Below are 14,928 nucleotides of genomic sequence, written 5' to 3' on the forward strand. Positions count from 1 at the left end.
ACTACCTTTGCTATTCCCTGTACCTGGAACAGTCTTCCCAGTAAATCCGTATTTTCAGTTCTACTATCTCCTAGCTGAGATTTAGAGCAAATGGTTTCACCTTCCATGCCTCATTTTCCCATCTATAAAAGGAGAAAAATAATAATGCTTACCCTAAAGCCTTGTTGGAAGGACTAAATGAGTTAACATATTGAAAGTGCTTAGAACAGCATGTGGTGTAGAATGAATGCTACATTAGCGTTCACAGGTATAATTTGTACTAAAAACCCCAGCAGGTACTTTCGATCACCTGACCATCCCTTCACAAAAGATTGCTTGAAAGTGTTATTTCTGAGGCATGTCAATCCATTGTTTTGAACTATAAATTGTAAATTAACTTGATTTACAAATATTCATTGGAAGGACTGATGCTGAAGCTGAAACTCCAATACTCTGGCTACCCAATACAAAGAGCTAATTCATTGGAAAAAACTCTCTTGCTGGGAAAGATTGAGAGCAGGAGGAGAAGGGGGCAACAGAAGATGAGATGGTTGGATGGCATCATTGACTCAATGGACATGAGTCTGAGCACACTTCGGGAGATACTGAAGGACAGGGAAGCCTGGTGTGCTGCAGTCCATGGGGTCACAAAGAGTCAGATGTGACTTAGGACTGAACAACAAATTAACTTGAATCTTGGTGAAAGACATAATTCCTAATATAAATGATCATTGTCTACAGAATTCTTCCTCCTAAATTACTAAAACATATTCAACAAATTCATAAGCAGAAAACTCTCTGTTCACAAATGTTTGAAACCAACACACAGCTAACAATGACTTCACTTTTACACTTACAGTAAGGCTTTTATGGCACTAAAGTACCTGAAGGACCTTCTCATTCACTGAGAAACATGGAAAATTATCCTCTGTATGGATTTAGAAGTAACTATATTTTTCTGTGGAACTAATCATTTGAAAATTGGTCACAGCACAGTGGTAAAAATATCTCTAAATGCGAAGCTATTTGGATTCAAATGTTAACTCTACAACTTTACAGCTGTGTAAATGAGTAAGCAAGTTATTTATCCATCCTAAAACTTACTTTCCTCAGCTTTGAAATAGAAAATGATGCTACTAATCATACTTTGCAGAGATGTTTAAAGGATAAGATGAAATAATGTATATTAAATGCACTTTAAAATCATTATAATGATTAATGTGTTCGGCATTGTAGTATGGGGGTTCCCCAGGTGGCACACTGGTAAAGAACCCACCTGCCAATGCAGGAGACACAAGAGATGCAGGTTCCATCCCTGGGTCAGGGAGATCCCCTGGAGGAGGAAATGGAAACCTGTTTCGTATTCTTGTCCAAAAAAATTCCATGGACAGAGGAGCCTGGTGGGCTATAGTCCAGTGGGTCATAAAGAGTTGGACACAACTGAGTGACTGAGCACATGCACTGTGTTAAATGAGTTATATAAATCTTTGTATTCTCAGAAAAATGATTATTTTGGAACATATTTTGAGTATCCTAGTTGTTGGATAAAACTAAATCTTGGAATTCAAGTAACCTGTAATTTAAAGAAATATTAAAATTTCTACATATGAACATTCTGTCTGTAATGTATGATTGCTCATGACAATCACTACAAAATTATATTAAATATTACAAAATTCACCATATATAATGCGATACATATTGTGAAATTACTAACACCCATTTATCAACATATATAAAACTTCTGTCTAAACGTTACTTGAAATTAAGTATACCAATAACAATACAGTAACATGGCATAATTGTTTTTTTTCACTTTTAAACTGAGGCTTTAATATATGATGAATGTGCTAAAATGTTCTCCCCATTTGTGGAAAAGCAAGAGAGTTAGTTTTTAAATATTTCTTTCACAGATACACTGTTCAGAATTAACCACAAGGTTTTAAATTTTGTAAAATATCTTTTATATTAAATAGTTACATTCAGTATAGAAGCACACTTTTGCTGTAGCAAACGTTATACACGCAGTATGCATGATAACTTATTGAATGGGGAGGGAAAGGAAACAAACAAAAAAAAAAGAAGCAAGCAAATACCCTTTTCCGAGTCTTCTCCTTCAGGAAAGGCCGGATCACGGTGTACAGGGCATGGATGTACCATGGTTGGTTAACAAAATGAATTCCTCCAAATCTTGCTGGGAAACTATCCTAGAGTAACATGGAGGGGGAAAAAATCAAAACACGCTTTAAAACATTGAGAAGGTTAAGGGAAGGCGTTATGGTGAACAACTTTGTTATTTCACACACTTAAATGAGATTATCTGCATAGCAAAGGAGAAAAAGAAAAAAGAACCTTACTGCAATTAACACTGTAAATTTCATATGGAAACTGAAGGAATATGTAATAAAGCACATCTTTCTCAAGAACCGGTTGTTGATAGGAATTTCAGTGTTTTTAAGAGTGCCACATTTCAAGCTTGCAAATTCCTGATAGTCATTATAAACCAAGAAATATAAATAAAAGACCTGAGAAATCTGTTGCACAATGAATCTATGTTAGATATATGTATATTAAATTATATTTAAATTAAAATGTTTTATAATTTTCAATGTAGACATCTATAATGTAAGGACTGTCACATATCAAACACATTTTATTCTATTATCAACTTTACTATGAACACTCTCCTTATTCCAGCTACCAAAAAAAGGAAATGTGCTTAAGCAAAATAAAAACCTGGAAGTGTAGTGTAAGAAAATTCGCACACGCATTTTGTCAAGGTAAATGAAACTCGCATGCTCTGTTCTTATCCCACAGGAGGAAAATGGGGCTATCATAAAGCCAGCTTCTCTTTCAGTAAGAACTCTCTTGTGCAAGATTTGCATCTGAAGTGATGCAGAGGTGTTTTCTTCTCATCTGTGACTAAACAATTGCATTTCAAGTCCACCCCCAAATCTGAATAGAATCCTTAAATCAAACAGATTACGACATTTGACAGTCCTAAGATTCTGCATAAATGCACCTAATGGTTCAAAATTCCATGCTGAGCTGACTACAAAAGTCTCCTTTTAAAAATCCATCCACTAGAAGTCTCTCTTGAGTGGCATCATAATAATTAACATATTTCTGGATACTATATAGAGCATAAATAAAAACAAAGAACAGAAACTGAAATAATTGTAAATCTATTTTCTTAATTTAAATTTTCTCTTGAATAAGATTCAAAAGATTTGAAAACACTGTTTCATTTTTAGGGAACACATGAGCATTAAGGGCTTGGTTGGCTCAGACAGTAAAGAATTTGCCTGCAATGCAGGACACTTGGGTTCGATCCCCAGGTGGGAAAGATCCCCTGGAGAAGAGAATGGCTAGTGACTCCAGTATTCTTGCCTGGAGAATTCCAAGGACAGAAGTGCCTAGCAGGCTACAGTCCATGGGGTTGCAAAGAGTCAGGAATGACTGAATGACTAACACTTTCATTTTATGAGCATTAGAAATTAATTAGTGATTTTGTACAGTGGCTTTTGAGTCAACAAACATTGTTTTAGCAAAGAAATTTCTATCTCTGAGAATAATATGCTATGAAAACACCATGGTACTTCCAATAATAAATTGGTAAAATGTGTCTTATTCTATGTCAGTGTCTTACTTCTTTTATAAATTTGTGGTTTTCATTCATCAAAAGATTATTACAAAACAGAAATGAATCAGGTAAAAAAAGAAGACATAGTTGTTTTTAAATCATGACATTTTTATACATAAAAAGAAGATAAATAATGTATACACACTAAAAAGAATACCAAAATGTGCCCTCCATTCAGCTTAAGAAATAGAATATGCTGGTAACCTTGAAGTTCACTGTATTTTCATATTCTTTCACTTACCCACATTTTAAAATTTCATATTTTATTTCAAACATAAGCATTTCTTTTGCTTATATTTTATGTTGTAAATATTGTGAATATATCATATTATTTTATATTTTGCATATTTTATTTATTTTTATATTTTATTATTTTGCTATGTGTGTTAGTTGTTCAGTCATGTCCAAATCTTTGAGAGACCATGAATTGTAGCTCACCAAGCTCATCTCTCAGGCAAGAATACTACATATACAAATATACTAGGCTTCCTCCGGTGGCTCAGCAGTAAAAACCTGCTCACCAAGCTCATCTCTCAGGCAAGAATACTATATATACAAATATACTAGGCTTCCCCCAGTGGCTCAGCAGTAAAAACCTGCCTGCAATGCAGGAGCCGCAGGAGATGAGAGTTAGATCCCTGGGTTGGGAAGATTCCCTGGAAGAGGGTATGGTAACCCACTCTAGTATTCTTACTTAGAGAATCCCATGGACAGAGGAGCCTGGTGGGCTACTGTCTACAGGGTCATAAAGAGTCAGATTCAACTGAAGCGACTTAGCAGCCACCACGTAAACTTTAGACAAAGGTCATAGTGAATGTCATCACATAATGGTGTTACTGAGGCTTGTTGGATCTGAAATATAAACATTTTGTGCACAGCTACAGTTCATTGTCACTATTATATAGCACACCATTGCATGGTGGTTGTTCATTTGCTCAGTCGTGTCCAACTCTTTGTGACCCCATGGACTGCAGTACTCCAGGCTTTCCTGGCCTTCTCTATCTCCAGAATTTGATCAAACTCATGTCCATCAAGTTAGTGACACTATATAACCATCTCATCCTCTGCAGCCTCCTTCTAGTCTTGACCTCAGTCTTTCTGAGCATCAGGGTCTTTTCCAATGAGTCGGCTCTTCGCATCAGGTGGCCAAAGTAGTGGTGCTTCAGCTTCAGTATCAGCATCAGTCCTTCCAGTGAGTATTCAAGGTTGATTTCCTTTAAGATTGCCTGGTTTGATCTCCTTGCTGTCCAAGTGACTCTCAGGAGTCTTCTCCAGCACCAGAGTTTGAAAGCATCAATTCCTCAGCTCGGTCCAACTCTCACATCCATACATGACTACCGGAAAAACCATAGCTTTGACTAGATGGACCTTTGTTGGCAAAGTGGTATCTCTGCTTTTTATTATGCTGTCTAGGTTGGTCATAGCTTTACTTCTAAGGAGCAAGTGTCTTTTAATTTTGTGGCTACAGTCACCATCTGCAGTGATTTTGGAGCCCAAGAAAATAAAATCAGACACTGTTTCTACTTTTTCCCCATCTATTTGCCATGAAGTGATAGGACTGGATGCCATGATCTTAGTTTTTTGAATGTTGATTTTTAAGCCAGCTTTTTCACTCTTCTCTTTCACCTTCATCAAGAAGCTCTTTAGTTCCTCTTCATTTAGAAGAAAGTGAAGTCGTTCAGTCGTGTCTGACTCTTTGCGACCCCATGGACTGTAGCCTACCAGGCTCCTCTCATGGGATTCTCCAGGCAACAGTACTGGAGTGGGTTGCCATTTCCTTCTCCAGGGGATCTTCCCAACCCAGGGAATGAACCCGGGTCTCCAGCATTCCAGGCAGACACTTTAACCTCTGAGCCACCAGGAAAGCCTTCATTTAGAAGAGGTGAGATCAAATTGTACCAATTTATACTCTTCCTTCCACCAGTTATGCAGGAAAGTTCTGGCTATTCCTCATACACTTGATATTGTCAATCTTCCTAATGCCAATCTAACGGGTATAAAATAGGTTCTCTTGACACTTTAATTTGCTAGTTGCTTGGTCTTTGCTGTTTGTAATTCCATCATTAATAACTTGCTTGATAGCATAACCATTTTACTCAGAGGTATTCTGCTTCTGAGTCCTTGAGGGCCTATCTGCTGACCTTGTTCATGATATCTTGTTTACAGTGAGTTTATATTTGGTTACTATTAATCATTGGGAATCCTGAAAGAGCTATCTTGAGGATGCTTCTCTCCAGGCAAGATCTATATCATCTCTACCAGGTTCTATCAACCTCGTTTGGCTATAATTTAATTTCTCATCTCACAGTTTCTCTGCCTGTAGGATGTATGTATGTGCAAATGTCAGATACATGAGACAACTATTACTTCAGAGTATCAGGGAAGACTATTATCATCATTATTATTAATACTGTTATTACTATTATTATTTTTATACCTGAGTATGGAAGAGGCGGACTTCCCTGGTGGCTTGGCAATGAGGAATCTGTCTGCAATGCAGGAGAAGCAGGAGATGGGGGTTTGATCCCTGGGTTGGGAAGATCCCCTGGAGAAGAGCATGGCAACCCACTCCAGTGTTCTTGCCAGAAAAATCCCATGGACCGAGGAGCCTGGCAAGCTATTGTACATGGTGTTGCAAAGAGTCAGACACAACTGAAGCAACTGAGCAAGCACGCATGGGAGAAGCAGACAGGCTTCCTTAAAAGTTTCCTGGCCAGCTGGGATTTTCCCAGCACAACCTTCCCCTAAGGATGTAGCACTTGGAGGAATGCAGGTTCTCATCAGTCACCAACTTGCCCTCAGTGTGTGGAGGCCTCATGCCTGCTCCTGCCAACCCCACAGCCCCAGCAACCATTACTCTCCAAAATCCTAGGTTCTTGTGGGTGTGTGCTCAGTTGCATCCAACTCTGCGGCCCCATGGACTGCAGCCCACCAGGTTCCTCTGCCCATGGAATTTTCTAGGCAAGAGTACTGGAGTGGGTTGCCATGCCCTCTTCCAGGAGATCTTTCCAACCCAGGGACTGAACCCTCATCTCTTGTCTCCTGCATTGGCAGGTGGATTCTTTACCACTAGCGCCACCTAGGTTCTTACAGTCAACATTTACCTGCAGAACCATTCAAACTTCACTTAAATTCTTTTTTTCTTTCAAGTAGACTCTGTGTGCTAGTCTCTGTTGGGACTTGTCTTATGTTCACGAGAGTTCAGTAGATCATCTAGACATATTTTCATTGTGATTTTTTTCAAAACTTTGGTGTTTCATGGCAGGGCGTTCTTGAAGAATTTTTAACCTATAGCACTGCCTAAAGCAGAACTACTTGGTACACTTTTAAAATATACTTCCGAGTGAGCATTTTGATCTCTAGAACAAAACTGAATGAACAACAGTTATCGATTTATTTAACCAAAAGTCTTAGCTCAGAGATTTTTCAACTTTGAGAATCATTTGAAGGTCATGCTTCTTCTATTGTGAAAAAGGAATATGCACACGTAAGCACATAACTTACAAATGATGCCATTAGACACATCTTTAAATACAGAATAATTTGGTCACAGTTAAGATGGTGTAAAAGAGAAAGAAAAGCACTGACTTTGAAATCAAGTAGACTCAGGTTAAAATTCTAACTTAATACCGCCTGTGTCCTCTCGGGCATCCAGGTCCACAACGAGGACATAACACTTGATTCCTTCCTTTCCTCACTGTGACACCACTCACTTCCTCTCTCTTTCTCTCCTGCTTGTGGTGTTACCATTATACGTATGATACGTCTTTTGTAGTTGCCCTGCAGTCCTTGGACATTCTGTTCTGCTTTTTTCCCTTTGTTCTCTTTGCATTTTGGTTTTTGAGGTTTCTATTGATATAACCTCAAGCTCAGAGATTCTTGCTTAGCTGTGTCCAGTCTACTAAAAAGTCTATCAAAGACCTTCCTCATTTTTGTCACAGTGTTTGATCTCTAGCATTTCTTTCTTCGTTCTTTTTTAGACTTTCCACCTCTTGACTTACACTGCCCAGTTTATCTATTAAACTGCTTTCCAGTTTATCTATTAAACCTGCTTTCCAGCTTATCTATTTAAGCCCTTAGCATATTCCTCATAGTTGCTTAAATTCCCAGTTTAATAATTCCAGCACCCCTGCCATGTATCATTCTGATGATTACTCTGTCTCTTCCAATTGTGCTTTCTACCTTTTTTCAGCTATGCATTATAATGTTTTCATGACAGCCAGGCATGACCTACTAGGTATAAAGAACTATTGTAAAAAGCCTTCAGTAGTATAATGGTAAGATGTGGGGCAGGGTGAAGCATTCTATAGTGCAGCAGACTAGCTCTCGTGCTTTTAATGATCCTGTCTCTGGACTGTGCACTCCCAAGGGTTGTTTTTTGTTTTATAATTTTTTTCTCCCCTCTTAGGTAGAACAACATGGCTAAAGTACCCAGAGTTGGGTATTTCTCTTCTCCCATGTGGGGACTAAAATTGGGAATTTTCTTTCCTTAGGTCAGTTGTGGTAGTTTAGTTGCTAAGTCGTGTCCGACTCTTGTGACCCCATGGACAGTAGCCTGCCAGGCTCCTCTGTCCATGGAATTCTCCAGGCAAAAATACGAGAGTGAGTTGTCATTTCCTTCTCCACATAGGTCAGTTATATTCTAAGAATATATTCTAATAACCCAGCCACTTGGGTTCTGGTTACCTGCACCTACCAGGAGATACTAAAATTGTCTCTTAATTTACAAACTGTGAGCTCTTTAAGTGCAAAGATCGTGTGTTCTCCTGAGAGCAAGCCTTGATGACCAGAACAGTGCTCTGGCATATTTAAAAATGGCTCCTTTTCCCCACCCCCAAAGCAAACACAAGGGGATTTTTCTCAAATACTTACTGAGAGAACTTGGGTCAAGATTCTGGAGGTAAATTTCACCAAAGTATGGATGGACCCCTACACCTGCACCCTCACTGGAGTTTTTCACTCTCAGAATTTTGTACAATGAGCCTCCAGCAATTTGTCAATTATAATTCAGGCTGTCCATCTCCAGCACTGGTTTCCATGCTGGTTTCTGATCGAGAGTTTCTGCCCCACTAAGCCAAGACTGCCTGTATTCACCTGTTTCTCCAGTCTTGGAGGTAGGGGATTGCCCTGTATCCTTGTATCATCTTTAAAAATCTAAGAATAGTCGTTGACTTTTCAATCTGCTCCATTTTTTCCTTGTTAGGACAGAGTAGCAACTTCCAAGCTTTTTATATGTGAAACTGAAAACCAGAAGTCTGATTCCTTCACTTCTTACCACACCCCAAGTCCTGAAATATTTATACCCAATGCTGTGCAGCTTCATATTTTCATATTCACCTTCCATATGATGCCAATGTGATCCCAGGAAAACCTGAAACCACTATCCCCATTTCTCTGCTTAGTATCATGTCACTTCCCTCCATCCCCTTCATGTCTGTTCATACTCATGTGCTGTTTATTATTTGTTGATTCTATTCCTTTTTTCCCCCCTTTTTAAAATAATCTGCTCATACTGAACCCTTAAGAATCAGCTCAGGCAACATCTTCTCCAGGAAGCTTTATTGATCCTTTTCCTCACTTCTCATCCCAGTGAAAGAAAGTAAAGTGAAAGTGAAGTCGCTCAGTCATGTCGACTCTTTGCGATCCCATTGACTGTAGCCTGCCAGGCTCCTCCATCCACGGGATTCTCCAGGCAAGAATACTGGAGTGGGTTGCCATTTCCTTCTCCAGGTAATATTCCTGACCCAGGGATTGAACCCAGGTCTCCTGCTTTGCAGGCAGATTCTTTACCATCTGAGCCCCTGGTAGCCTCATCCTGCTGCTGCTGCTGCTGCTGCTGCTGCTAAGTCCCTTCAGTCGTGTCCGACTCTATTCGACCCCATAGACAGCAGCCCACCAGTTCCCCCGTCCCTGGGATTCTCCAGGCAAGAACACTGGAGTGGGTTGCCATGTCTTTCTCCACTCTCCCATAAAAGCCTACCTCTACCATCACAGTGCTGGAGTCCATCACTCTACCTACCATGAGATACTAAAATTGTCTCTTAATTTATCTGCTTTCACTACTAAACTGTGAGCTCTTTGAGTGCAGAAACCTCTGCACTCAAAGTGTTCCATATGATCTGTTGGTGCTGGGCCTGGCATCCATTTCCACCCACTTCATGCCCAACTAAGAGAGCAGGGCATGGAAGGCTAAACCACAGGAATCTTACCACGAGGGTTCTTAACAGGAGAGATCTATATGACATCTACTTGAGTGAGATTTAAAGGACTAAAAGGAGGCAGCAGTCACCTTCCTGTGCAACGACAGCTGCTAAACAAGCACCAGGCTTCCCCAAGGGCTCAGGGGTAGAGAATCTGTGCCAGTGCAGGAGGTGCAGGTTTGATCCCTGGGTCGGAAGATCCCCTGGAGAAGGAAATGGCAACCCACTTTAGTATTCTTGCCTGGGAAATTCTATGGATAGAGGAGCCTAAAGTACACGGAGCCACAAAAGAGCTGCACATGACATAGTGACTAAATACCAACAAAAGCAAGCTCTAGAGGAGCAATTGTTTACAGCAGTATCTGGACGAGATCTTCCACTTGGTAGTTGTCACTTTGGCAGGTAAAAGTCTGCTGGGACATCAGTCAGTAAGAAGGTAAAGACATTTGTTTATTGACCTCTGAATCTCATCTGCAGGGTTGTGACCTCAAAACAAGAGATTAGTCACAGTTACCCCTAATTCTCATTCCTCCTGCTCTTCCAATGAGGTTTTAGGCACTCACTCTCTGCATTTAAATCAACTTGAACTATCCAGAGATTTCTGTTTTGTGCACTGAATGTTGATCCAGACTGTGCTTGATTCACCTTTATACTCCTAGTGTTTTGAAAATGTGTGTATATATATGTGTGTGTCCCAGAGCAAAGCTAGATGAATATTTATTAAATGAAATAGATCTTGATATTTATTATTTCAGTTCAGTTCAGTTTAGTTGCTCAGTCGTGTCCTACTCTTTGCAACCCCATGAACCACAGCACGCCAGGCCTCCCTGTCCATCACCAACTCCCGGAGTCCACCCAAACCCATGTCCATTGAGTTGGTGATGCCATCCAACCATCTCATCCTTTGTCGTCCCCTTTTCCTCCTGCCTTCAATCCTTTCCAGAATCAGGGTCTTTTCAAATGAGTCAGCTCTTCACATCAGGTGGCCAAAGTATTGGAGTTTCAGCTTCAACATCAGTCCTTCCAATGGATACCCAGGACTGATCTCCTTTAGAATGGACTGGTTGGATCTCCTTGCAGTCCAAGGGGCTCTCAAGAGTCTTCTCCAACACCACAGTTCAAAAGCATCAATTCTTCGGCACTCAGCTTTCTTTATAGGCCAATTCTCACATCCATATATGACCACTGGAAAAACCATAGCCTTGACTAGATGGACCTTTGTTGGCAAAGTAATGTCTCTGCTTTTTAATATGCTGTCTAGGTAAGCCATATTCTCTGAGCTACAATTTCTTGATCTGCAAAATGGGAACAACATTTAATAGGATTGCTACGGCTAACCATTGGTGTTACTCATTCAGCACACCTCCTTGGTACTAAGCTACCAAGTTAACAATGAACCCTCCCTTTACACAAGTGGAAATGACCATGGAGGAAATTTTACAATATGGCTTACCGGGCAGTTGCTTGGCCTTAAATAAAACTACAAAGTGCATGCATGGGCGCTAAGTTGCTTCAGTTGTGTCCTACTCTTTGCGACCCTATGGACTGTAGCACACCAGGCTCCTCTGTCCATGGGGTTCTCCAGACAAGAATACTGGAATGGGTTGTCATTCCCTCCTCCAACACTACAGAGTACAAAACAGTAATAAAAATATCAAGAAAATACAATATGCTAATCACTGGCTCTGCTGGGCACATTGCTGTTCACTGGAGACAATGAAACAAGAAATGCTTTGCAATTAATGAGAGAAGGGCCAAAAAGGGCTGAAGAAAGTTAATAGAACTTCTATCCTCCAAGAGCTTTTGCCAATTCCCCTGCTTCCATTCATTTTCCCTTGAGCAGAACATTTGGGCTTAATGCACAAACTCTTGAATAAATTCTTCAGTTAAATGCAAATGTGACCCACTAAAGCTCTAGTGGAATTCAGCATCTCTCCAAGCCTCTGTAGACCATTCAGTTCAGTTCAGTCGCTCAGTCATGTCCAACTCTTTGTGACCCCATGAACTGCAGCACACCAGGCTTCCCTGTCTATCACCAACTCCTGGAGCTTGTTCAAACTATGTCCATTGAGTCAGTGATGCCATCCAATCATCTCATCCTTTGTCGACCATAAACTTAAATAAATATCATTCTTTGGGAGAAGATGGATTTGGAAGTACTTCTATCCTGTAGTATGTGAGTTTCTTTAAGAGGTGACTGCCTTGACAAACAACTGCAAAACAAGCTCAGTTAAAGCACAGCCTTGACCATCTCCTCATTGGCACAGAAAAACTCACAGAAAAACTATAGACACTATAGACTTTGGCACCATTGGCCAAAGTCAATATATGGAGGAGTTAACATATTTATGGGGCCACCCAGGTGGCTCAGTGGTAAAGAATCTGCCTGCCAAGCAGGAGATACGAGTTTGATCCCTAGGAGGGAAGATCCCCTGGAGAAGGAAATAGCAACCCACTTCAGTATTCTTGCCTGGGGAATCTCATGGACAGAGGAGCCTGGCAGTTCGTGTGGTTGCAAAAGAGTCAGACATGACTTAATGACTAAACAACAACACAATGACAAACATATTTGTATCTATCAAATATACATAACTGATTATTCCCATATTTCTAGCAAAAAAATATGTTTGCTCCAAATATCTAGCCATTCAAGAAAAAAGCTGGAGAATCTATTAGCATATTAGTTTGATTTTTAACCAATCTTGATGAAATATAAAAATTGTGTAATAAGATTACTACTACTATGAATAAACTGTCAGATTTAAGAGCATAAATCAATATAATTTCTGGTGTAAAGTCTGACATCATAAATGTGAGGAAAATGAACTTTCTATTATTAAATCCACAACTTTGGTCTTGTTTCACAAGTAAGACTAGTTAGAATTCCTAAACCACACTGTCCAGGATTCCTAAACTTTTCAACTGTGTTAAGAATTGTCCTCCATGTGAATATAGGCAAAAATTCAACTTGTAGTTCACCCATTCAGAATTAAATCTATTCAGCTTCTTAAAATGTTTTTCTTTTCATCTTTTCTTGCACTTTTGTATAGCACTTAGTTTCAGCTACTGTATGTGCTATGGCAAAATGCATTTAGTGATAATGCACCAGCACCTAGAAATTAGATCTTTAATTCCATAACTCTATCCCTAAAGTTACATTAGAATAAAAAATAAAATACTATTCTCTTATGATGCTTTTAGTATAAATATAAAACATGCTTGTTGCAGAAATTTTTAACACAAAATAAGTATAATTTTTAAAAAGTCACTCATAATTTTACCAACCAGAGACAAAAGCAATACTCTAAGCATCTTGGGATATACTTCCATTTTTTTTTTTCAGTTAAACTTTATATAGATGGCATGAAACTCTATCTAATAGTCAGGAATTATGATAATAGGTTTTTTTTTTAATAATGGCATGTATGTATTCAACATATGTAACATCACTCCCTCTAAAAGTATGAGCAGATATAGAAAGTAGAAGGTGATTATTATAGCAACTGATACTACTGGTTCCTTAGGTGGGCTTCCCAGGTGGCTCAGTGGTAAAGAATCTGTCTGCCAATGCAAGAGACATAAGAGACACGAGTTCGATTCCTGGGTCGGGAAGATCCTGAGAAGGAAATGGCAACCCATTCCAGTGCACTTGCCTGGAAAATCCCATGGACAGAGGAGCTCGGTGGGCTTCAGTTCATGGGATCGCAGAGTCGGACATGACTGAGGACCAAGCACACGTGCACATTCCTCAGGTAGGATCATGTGAAATGAAAATATTTCCTGCCATATCAACAAACAAGAAATGTCACAGCCATCAGCAATTTCTGGCCTCCAAAAGTGAATGCGGGCTCCCCAAACTGTGATCCAACAGATGCTGTCACCCCCACAGTAACTGCTGAGGAGCTGGGGAATTCAAGAAGCAACAAGAACAAGGAAAGAGGATGGGCCCCAGACAGCTGAGGTTCACATGAAAGGACTGAATTCAAGGAGCCCAGAGGCTTGCATCTTCCCATACAAAGAATGTTAAATTCCTTAACTGGACACCTGATCTTTGATGTTCAGATTGCCTGTTCCCTTTGTTGCAAACTTGTATATAGCCTGACTTCCCTTCCTTCCTTCTTAGAGCAGTTTTCTCAGAGCTACACATTCCCACCAAACATTCCCACCAAAAAAAAAAAAACTCTTTCAGGTTGTGACGATATTTTTTAGTCAACAGTCAACATTAATTTCCTTCAGATACGTTCAAACTTCTGAAGATTGCTTTGCCATGCTAACCATACCATGTCTTCCTAAGTATGTACATTGAGGATATCCTTTCTAGATGGTAAAATAGTGTCTTACTACCTCATATCCATCTTCTAGAATGTTGTATTAGCTATCTGACTACATGTCATAACCATCTTCAAGGAGGTTAGATTCCTGAATGAAATGTTTGTTCTAGTTCCAAAGCCTAGCTCCCATTCCCTAACACTAGCATCCGGAGCAGTGTCTGGAACTGAAAATCAGTTGTGATCCTGTATGTTTAGTGTCATCAATGGTGGACAGACAGATCCAGGTAAGTCATTCAATTGTGTCCACAAGGGAAACAAGAATTTTTACCAAAACATTCGAACTAGTGCCTTCTGCCAAACTGTGAGAAGACACACAGGGAAGTATTTAATTATCAGCTAATTGGGATGTCTTTTTCTGTGCCTGTCTCATAACTGGTAATAAGCCATACGTAAATAAATGCAAATAACATATTGAAAATGAAGGACTTTGACCCTGGTACAGAGATAAGAGTTTACATTGAAATTGCACATGTGCAGAAGGCTGCTTCATCTCCATCCTCTTAATTTTTAACTGTCCATTAAAACCTCAAGCGACCTAGGTAGGCATACAATAAAAGAATTAGTTGGAGGCAAAGAATTGTTAAGAAACAAAATTTTACCCCCAAAAAAGCAATTGCTCTGATTTGTAGGGAAACAATAATGATTAACACTTTCTAGAATCAGTTTATATAACATTTAGAGTTTGTCATCAGAGAAAAAAGGGGGGGGAAAAAGTGAATGGTTGAAAAAATTAGTAAATTCCTGTTACAGGAAACAAGTCAGCCTTCAAAGATAG

At 39.6% G+C, this 14,928-nt stretch overlaps 1 protein-coding gene across 2 annotated transcripts in view; it reads right to left on the bottom strand.

The window, feature by feature from the left end:
• Positions 1-14,928, bottom strand: part of CLVS2 (clavesin 2) — a 79,216-nt gene that overhangs the window by 15,885 nt on the left and 48,403 nt on the right. For both annotated transcript variants that reach the window (XM_086317085.1, XM_086317086.1), the window contains one exon: positions 2,076-2,186. In XM_086317085.1, the coding sequence (XP_086173211.1) occupies positions 2,076-2,186 (111 nt within the window). The remainder of the gene's footprint in view (positions 1-2,075; positions 2,187-14,928) is intronic.

This window comes from Bos grunniens, chromosome 9, assembly GCF_055505025.1.
Source record: "Bos grunniens cultivar Pamir isolate PY7600 chromosome 9, Bosgru_T2T1.0, whole genome shotgun sequence".
Classification (NCBI taxonomy): domain Eukaryota; kingdom Metazoa; phylum Chordata; class Mammalia; order Artiodactyla; family Bovidae; genus Bos; species Bos grunniens.